This window comes from Somniosus microcephalus, chromosome 29 (assembly GCF_052327205.1).
Source record: "Somniosus microcephalus isolate GS21.2 chromosome 29, FLI_Smic_1.0, whole genome shotgun sequence".
Lineage (NCBI taxonomy): Eukaryota > Metazoa > Chordata > Chondrichthyes > Squaliformes > Somniosidae > Somniosus > Somniosus microcephalus.
Window position 1 is genome coordinate 5067468 of NC_141015.1, and position 9399 is coordinate 5076866.

At 48.2% G+C, this 9399-nt stretch overlaps 1 protein-coding gene across 1 annotated transcript; it reads left to right on the forward strand.

Annotated features, from left to right (window-relative positions):
- Positions 1-5214: 5214 nt before the first annotated feature.
- LOC147098353 (histone H1.5-like) lies at positions 5215-5828 on the forward strand. The gene has a single exon (XM_085970011.1). The coding sequence runs from the start codon at positions 5215-5217 to the stop codon at positions 5809-5811; it is 597 nt and encodes a 198-aa protein (XP_085826137.1). The 3' UTR covers positions 5812-5828.
- Positions 5829-9399: the final 3571 nt, after the last annotated feature.

Sequence of the window (9399 nt, forward strand, 5' to 3'; positions counted from 1 at the left end):
TACCTGTCAGTTTCTGGTATGTGAGTGGGTTTTTGTCCAGTACCTGTCAGTTTCTGGTATGTGAGTGGGTTTTTGTCCCGTACCTGTCAGTTTCTGGTATGTGAGTGAGGTTTTGTCCTGTACCTGTCAGCTTCTGGTACGTGAGAGGGGTTTTGTCCTGTATATGGCAGTTTCTTTATGTTATTGTTCTTTTTTCCTGTAGCTGTCCATTTCTGATCTGTGAGAGGGGTATTGTCCTGTACCTGTCAGTTTCTGGTATGTGAGTGATGTTTTGTCCTGTATATGGCAGTTTCTGATATGTGAGTGGGGTTTTGACCTATTCCTGTCAGTTTCTCGTCTGTGAGTGTGGTTTTGACCTGTTCCTGACAACTTCTGATCTGCGAGTGTGGTTTTGTCCTGTACCTGCCAGATTTTGAAATGTGAGGGAGGATTTGTCCTGTAAATATCAGTTTCTGATATATTATTGGGGTTTTGTTCTGTATCTGACAGTTTCTGTTATGTGGGTGAGATTTACTAATGTAGCTGCCATTATCTTGTATGTGAGTGGGATTTTGTACTGTACCTGTCCATTTCTGATATGTGAGTGGGGTTTTTTCCTGTACTAGTCAGTTTCTGGTATGTGCATGTGTTTTTGTCCAGTACCTGTCAGTTTTTGTTATGTGAGGGGGATTTTGTCCTATGTCTGTTAGTTTCTGGTATGTGAGGGGGATTTTGTCCTGTGTCTGTTAGTTTCTGGTATGTGAGGGGGATTTTGACCAGTTCCTGGTATGTGAGTGAATTTTCCACTGTACCTGTCAGTTTCTGGTATGTGAGGGTGATTTTGTCCTGTACTTGTCAGTTTCTGGTATGTGAGTGAATTTTCCACTGTACCTGTCAGTTTTTGTTATGTGAGGGGGAATTTGTCCAGTACCTGTCAGTTTCTGGTATGTGAGGGGGAATTTGTTCTGTACCGGTCAGTTTCTGGTATGTGAGTGCAATTTTGTCCTGTAGCCGTCAGCTTCTCATTAGATGTTATCTGTACCTGTCAGTTTCTGGTGAATGACAGTGGATTTCACTCTCTACCTGTCTGTAACTGCTATGTGAGTTTCAGTTTCTGTCTATCTGTCTGTGTCTAGTATGGGAGTGTGGATTTTACTCAGTAACTGTCTATCTCTGGTATTTGAGTGTAGGTCTTCATCTGTATCTGTCAGTCAATCTCAGTTACAGTAAGTGATTGTGATTCAATCTCAATCTGTCATTCTGTGAGTGATAATGTACTTACTGTGTGTGAGAAGAAGCTGCCTGCACTGCTCCTCCTGTTCCGTGTGGAGGAAAGATCACATTTATTCTGGCTCAGTGAAGTATTTTGCTCCGAGAATTATAATATGAGAACAGAATTAGTTATACGATATGGATGTTGTGGGTAGAATATAATAATAAATCAATAATTAATGTGTTTGTTTATAATAACAAAGTAAAGTATCTGGGGAGAGGAAACTGCGATACAAAATGTGTCATGGTCTGATCTCACTGCAATACATCGGGTCCCAGATTCCCCACAGCAGGTGTGTAGGACGGTTCTATAGTAAGTTATCAGCATCCAGACACAAACCAACCCCAGCATTGGACCATGAATGGGACGACCCTATTGCTACAGTCCAGGTTTATATCTCCCAGTCCCATTGGACTACCTATCAAATTCCGCAAGGCTTCCTGGAATATAACCACAGGTACCTGGTCTGTACAAGCAATTGTTTTCAGTCTATGGACAGAAAACAGCGAATTGTGGTAAATGGCTGTTATTCAGAGAGAAGGATGGTAGACAGTAGTGTTCACCAACTGTCAGTGCTGGGGCCACTGCATTCTTTATATTTATAAATGACCTGGAAATTGGAATACAAAGTAGAATTTCTAAATTTGCAATTCACACCTCATGTGGGGGGGTGCCATAGAGTGAGGATGATACCAATCGACTGCAAGAGGACATAGAAAGATTGGCAGAATTGACAGACAAGTGGCAGATGGAATTTAAACAGAGAAGTGTGAGGTGATGCATTTTGGCAGAGGAAACAGGGAGAGGCAATATACACGTATTGGCACAATTGTAAAGAATGTGCAGGGACAGAGGGACCTGGGAGGTAATGGGCATAGGTCCCTGAAGGTGGCAGGACATATTGAGATAGTGTTAGCAAAGGATATGGGATCTTGGGTTTAACAAATAGAGGTATTGAGTACAAATGTAGAGAAGTTATGCTGAATCATTATAAAGCATTGGTTAGGCCACAACTGCAGAATTGCATCCAGTTCTGGTCACCACACTTTAGGAAGGATGTGAAGGCCCTTGAGAGGGTGCAGAGGAGATTTATCAAAAAGTTCTGCAGATTGGGGATCTTAGCTACAAGCAAATGTTGGAGATGCTGGATTTTTTTCATTAGAGCAAAGGAGGTTGAGGGGTGATTTGATAGAGGTGTACAGGATTATGACAGGTTTGGATCGGCTAGACGGGGAAAGGCTCTTCCCACTAGTTGATGGTACCAGGGCTAGGGGACACAGATTTGAAGTTTTGGGCAAGAGATGGGGTGGGGGGGACGGTGGTGTGAGGAAAAACATTTTTACGCAGCGAGTGTTGAGGACCTGGAACTCGCTGCCGACGGAAGTGGTGGAAGCGGACACATTCAATGTTTTCAAGGCGAGACTGGATAGGCACTTGAGGGAAATAAACTTGCAGGGCTACGGGTTAGAGCGGGGGAATGGGACTGACTGGATTGCTCTGCAGAGAGATGGCACAGACTCGATGGGCCGAATGGCTTCCTTCTGTGCCGTTATGACTCTATGACTATGGCTCTATGATTCCATTGAAACCGAGTTGAGGGCCTGTGTAATTAACAGAATGTCTCAGAGCACGGATCCTGATGTACCTGAAGTAGCGACTATGTATCTCCCAATCACCAGCAACACGGTTTTGGAGAACTCAACGCACCGAAACAAAATCACCGATTTTTGAAATGTGTTCTTTCACACTTCTCACCTGGTGCCTGCAATAGTTGCACTTTGTGAAACTCCTCACATCCTCACTCTCAGGCTCCAATCCACTGTTCACTGTTCAAGAACAACAGACACCGTGTGACTGGATCTGAATCAGGAATATCCACTCCTGCTTTGGGGGAAGAAAGCAGCAATGATTTGAAAGTGCGAGGTGATTGACTTTCTATGTTACCTTACACTGTACACACACAGCCCGAGAATGGCCTCTCCCTTCCCCCACTCACTCCACGTTCCGGAGCGAGTTGCTGCTCCACGCTGTCTCTTACAAAATGTCCCCGACTGCCGCTGAACTTAACCCGACTCAAAGCCCATCTGCGGACTCAGTCCCAATGCGATGTGTTGCTGTGAGGAGGCTGCTGTTTGCTCCCTTACTCGGGCCCGTGATATCTCCGCTCCCTGATGTGTTCAGCGATCATCAGCCGAGCACAGAGGAAACGGCCCCCGCTGGCAGAGCTGGGGGAGGAGAGCTCGCATGGGCCCTTCCTGTCGCTTTAAACACTGTGCGGGGAGAGGGGGAGGAGCAGGCAAGTGTTTATCACGCATGCTCAGACCTGTCTTCCTGGCACTCAAATTTAATATAGCAACAACAACAACAACATGAATATATATAGCGCCTTAAACGGAATAAATCGTCCCAATGAGCTTCTAATGAGCATTATCAAAGAAACATTGACATCGAGACTGATAAGGAGATATTAGGAGAGGAGAAAGCGACTCTGGACACGCGTCAGTTGCTGCCGGTGAGTGTGAGAGCGACTCGAATCCTATCCCTTAAGCGATTTGTCTCCCCAATACTGTATGGAACAATGGAGAGGAACAGGCTCTGTCAATCTCTGACACTGAACTGCTGGTGAGTGGGGAGTTTAATCAGTCTCTGCCTGTCTCCGCTCTGAGTCGCCGACAGATACCAGACAAGATCCCGGGCCTGTGTGACTGTCACGCCCTGTGTCTGTCTCTGTGCCTTGTGTACAGGATCAATCCTCAGTCCCACTATCCCCCAGCCCTGCCTGTTATACCTGGAACGATGCTGAACCTCTCAGTTTTCGATCTATTGAAACCGAGTTCAAGGCATGTGCGGTGAACAGAACGTCTCACTATTTCTGTGAATAATACTGTTATCTGAAAGCAGGCTAGGATCCACACAGCCAAATTGTGACACGTTCCTGCCCCTAAATCTAGGTAACAGAGAGTGCGTGGGCCGCCTGGCTCAGAGTAGGAACATTCAGACTGATACAGCCTCTCTCTCTCTCGCTCTCTCTCTCTCTGGTTGCTGTCTCTGGGTGTTGAGAATGGAATGCATCGGACACCAGTTCCTCAGTTCTGCTCCTCAGTTTCGGAGAGAGAGATAGAGCGAGGCTAGATGGGTGGTGAGATCATAAATCAAACATATTCCTGCCTGCGAACAGTATAATACCTTCAATCCAGATATGAGTGAACACAACCAGGACTGTGATTGGCTCCTGCCCCTGAATCTGGGGAACAGACACTGTGAGGAGCGCCGGCCTCAGAGTGTTTAACACTGACTGAGCTGGGAAACTCCAACTAATCCCCAGAATCGGCAGCACAGTCCGAGCGGAGAGGAAAACCTATCCCGGGAACTGTTAATCTGGGAACAGATTGTGCTGTGAATGAGCATTGTGTCAGCGAGAGTGTGTTAAATGGGCGGGAGGGTTAGACTAATGTCACTGTGTTTGTGTGTCCGCTCTCATCGCCGGATTTCAGAGACCCTCTGCTGTAAAATTCAAAGATTTCCCTGTCATAGGATCGCCCTGCCCCCCTGCTCAGCCCTGAAGTGGGAATTAAACATGAAGTTTTAGTTGATTTCAAATTTCAGTCAAAAAACAGAGAACATGTCGGCGATCGGGTGAGAGAGCGCGATCAGTGCAGCAATGAAACGGCTTTAAATAGAAATTGCTGCCTTGAATTCTGATGATACTTTCTCGACAGCAAACACCCCGGTCTTCGAGACAGAAAGAGGCCAGTCTGGGAATGTGGAGTGCCCGAGTTTAATTGGAATCGGAGAGTTAATGAGGAGAGAGAAACACAGAGAGGCTGGAGGGGCCGGGAGCTGACAGCAGGATGTCTCCGCCCCGTCCGCTCGCTGCCTTTAAGTTGCTCTGTGCCGCCGCCTCTCGTTTCATTTCTCACCCGGCTCTGACTGTCAGAGAGATTTTCTACAGAGACGCGGACATGACTGAGACTGCAGCCGCCGAAACGGCTCCAACTGCCGCCGTCGCTCATACCCAGTCTCCCAGTAAGAAGAAGAAGGCGGCTCCCCGCTCCAAGCCAGCCGGTCCCACGTTGGGCGAGCAGATCCTCAAGGTTGTGGCGAGTGGCAGCGATCGCAAGGGGATATCGCTGGCCGCGATAAAGAAGGCTCTGGCTGCCAACGGCGTCGATGTGCTGAAGTTAAGTTCCCAGATCAGGTTAAGTATCAAGAGGCAAGTGGAAAACGGCTCCCTGGAGCAGACAAAGGGCACGGGCGCCGCGGGTTCCTTCAGGCTCGCTAAGAAGGAATCGCAGCGGAAAGAGGGAAATAAGGTGAAGAAACCAGCAGCCAAGAAATCTCCAGCCAAGAAACCAGCAGCCAAGAAAACGATCATCAAGAAGGCATCAAAGTCAAAAAAGACAGCGATAGCGGCGTCTGGGAAAAAGGCGGCGGTGAAGAAGCCCAAGAGCCCCAAGAAGGCCACAGGCGGAAAGGTGAAGGCAGCTAAGAAGGTGGAAAAACCGAAGGCCAAGCCCAAATCAGCAAAGTCTCAGAAAGCAGCGAGCAAAAGAAAGTAAAAAGGACAACTTGTAAACATGTGAAACTAAAGGCTCTTTTCAGAGCCACCCACGTCTTTCCAAAAAGAGCTGATCACGGAATCAAATGATCCATGTCCCGGGGCCGCGCTCAGATTCCCGATTGAAATCTTTTCAAAGTAACCCCGGCTCCCTGGTGATTCGCTGCACCCACCCCTTCCCCAGTGTCTGCAATAAAACACAGAGAATGGGATGTCCCGGGCCCGCCTCACTCTAACTGGGGGGGTGTTCGGCTCCAGGCTCAGTTCATGGTCATTTTCAGTTCACAGGTTCAGGGTGAGAGTCTGTGAGACGGAGACACTGGCAGAGATACCCCGCGTCACAACTCAAACCGCAACACATGAGATTCTCCAAATCACCTGGAATAAGGTGTTTGTAAACTGCTGAACCCGTCTGTGTGGGGAGACGGAATAAGGTCTGAGATTGACATGGAAGGAGACGGGTTGACTTGTGACAGAAGGATCTGTATATAGGCGGGAATATTACTGATTGTTAATGGTAACAGGACCTTATTTAAAAGATTCTGGTTTCAGGAAACCCTTGAATATGAAGTCCAAGTCTGTAAGGGTTTGTGTGGAGCGCTGTGTTTCGGTTCTACTGTCGATAAACGGTTTGAATATGGCGATTGCAGAAAGCTGGAGGTGGAGCTGGAAGATCAGAGGCCGCTCTCTGCTCTGTCTGTCACTTTTGAAATTGTCTCCTCCCCTCCCGCTCTCTCGGTTTAATCTCTCACTCTGTCTCCTCCCCTCCCCTCCTCTCTTACTCTGCGCTTTCTCAGTCAGGTCGGAGTCGGCTGTATATAAAAGCAGCCAGAAGCAGTTTCTTTTTCATTCAGCAGAAAGTTTGACTGAGGAATCATCATGACTGGACGAGGTAAAGGAGGCAAAGGACTGGGCAAAGGCGGAGCCAAGCGCCACCGTAAAGTGCTCCGTGATAACATCCAGGGCATCACCAAACCAGCCATCCGCCGCCTGGCTCGCCGTGGCGGTGTCAAGCGGATCTCGGGTCTGATCTACGAGGAGACCCGCGGGATGCTGAAGGTTTTCCTGTAGAATGTGATCAGGGATGCGGTCACCTACACTGAGCACGCCAAGCGCAAGACGGTCACTGCCATGGTTGTGGTGTACGCTCTGAAACGGCAGGGCCGCACTCTCTATGGATTCGGCGGCTGAACATCTCGAATCTTTCCACCAAACACAACACAAAGGCTCTTTTAAGAGCCACCCACCACCTCACAGAGAGAGCAGTGACCTGGGAACGGGAGCTGGGGTAGATTGTTCTCAAAAATAGATTGGGGTCAGAAATATTATTAACAGATATGTGATGTGTTCTTTAATCTTTGAATTTCGCTTTCGGTTGCACCAGGTTTATGGAGAGAGTTATTTCCTCAGACGGAACATTCCCACTCGGTGTAAAGCCACATCGCGTCTACACATTTGTTCATTGTGCAGTTATACTGTAACGATTCTAATTTTAATAATTAGCCGGCTGGTCGGGCACAAGCCGTTGAATGGGTTACTGAAAAGAGTCCAACTTGTGAATTATTTGCAGCCAGACGGTGGTGTCCGGCACTGATACTGACAGGGTTTGTGAAATTGTGAAATTTCAGTTCAATCATTCGGGGACCTGAAATTACCGCAGTTTGAGCCGCTCTAACCCGACCTTATTTCTGATTGGGGATCCGCCTCCCAATCCCATTTCTTAACCAATCACAGAGCCACAGATTAGAAAGTAAGTATGTCATTGGTTGAAATTGTCGACCAACCGAAAAGTTTGATTTTTTTTGTTTTAGAAAAAGCCCGCCAATTCCAGTGCCGGGATGAAGTGAATTAATCTAAAGTCTAATTTCAAGGGAACGATTTTAAAACCTCGGTCCATTTGTTCTGTTATTCTGCGTTCACCGTCAGTAATTCCTGGCGCTGTTCTACGAACAGGTTTAATTTGTCAGCCTCTTATCTGTAATCGGCGGCAATAAGTCTCCATTCAGCAATCTAAAATGTGCCCAGATCGCTCACTGCACAGTTCCCGAATGACAGATTATTGGCCGAGGCCCTTCTCACAGGCTCCACGGGGACAGAGAGAAGCGACTGAATTCTGATCCTCTCCCCTGAAAGCGGCGGCTAACGTCACAATGGGACGGACGGAGGGAAATTCTGAATGGGCTGGAGAGGAGAGGTGAGAGGAATCGAGTGGAAGAGCGGGAGATTGGCGCGGGTTCCTTTCCCCGCTCCTGTCAGCATCAACAGCCCAGAGTGCGGGCAATGGGATGGGCCCTAAAGCACCAAGCCCAGGAAGTTACATTTAAGACATTAAATGATTCCCGCAATGGTCCTTTTAATACGTGCAGAATAAAATCGATTTGTTTCAAAACGGTTATTTCCTGTACTAAAGCTGGCGGGATTTTTGAAATGGGCGATTAATCACAGCTCAGCCAATCGGGGCCTTAGTTTCCAGCGTTTCATTGATTGGTCAGAGTTGGGTTTAAAACAGCTGGGCTCAGGTCTGCAGCCAATCACTGCTCGGGGCGGTCCCTCAGTAAGTATAACAAGGCGGACACACAGCAAACTCCGCATTAACAGTCCGTGTGTTCCAGAATGTGTTGAAAATGGCCAGGAGTAAACAGACAGCGGACAAATCGACCGGAGGGAAAGCTCCTCGCAAACAGCTGGCGACCAAAGAGTCCCGGAAGAGCGCTCCAGCCACGGGCGGAGTGAAGAAACCCCATCGCTACAGACCCGGCACTGTGGCTCTGAGGGAGATCCGCCGCTACCAGAAATCCACCGAGCTGCTGATGCGCAAACTGCCCTTCCAGCGCCTGGTGCGGGAGATCGCTCAGGACTTCAACACCGACGTGCGCTGCCAGAGCTCGGCCGTCATGGCCTTGCAGGAGGCCAGCGAGGCTTACCTGGTGGGGCTCTTTGAGGACACCAACCTGTGCGCCATCCACGCCAACGAGTGACCATCATGCCCAAAAACATCCAGCTGGCCCGCCGCATCCGCGGGGAGGGCGCCTAAACTCACCCTGCCCGGCTTCGGACTTTAGCACCAAATGCAACAACGGCTCTTTTAAGAGCCACCAAATCAGCAAAGGAAAGAGCCGCGATCGGCGCAAGGCAAATTGGTTCCTGAACGCACCGTACCGGTCTTGTAGTGTTAATGTAACTGCGGATTTATAAACTTGGGCACTGAATATCTGACTGCATTTATGATCGAGGTTAAACTGTGAGTGAGCTGCCCAGTAGACTGAATGATCTCGCCCAGTGAGTCGGAAACTATAAGTGGCAGTTATGATAGTAAATTGATCTAATTCCACATACCGGGATAGATCCGAGAGAGAACGAGGTGCCTGAATCCTGAATTTAACCTTTAAAACCAACTCTTAATGCAGGGACAGGTGGGAAATTCAAAAACTATTTGGAATATTTGAAAATTAGCCAGTGCTGTAATTCTGGTTCGATCCTGTCTGCCAATTAAAAGGGGAAATGTTTGTATGGTTCCGGATGTATATATTTTTCCCTATGGAATTATTGTCCCAATAAGAAACGGTAAGCCCAACAACCGCGCTCTCAG

Bases quoted from the DNA above. Each gene is read 5' to 3' on its own strand.
- LOC147098353 (XM_085970011.1), top strand. From the start codon at position 5,215: ATGACTGAGACTGCAGCCGCCGAAACGGCTCCAACTGCCGCCGTCGCT.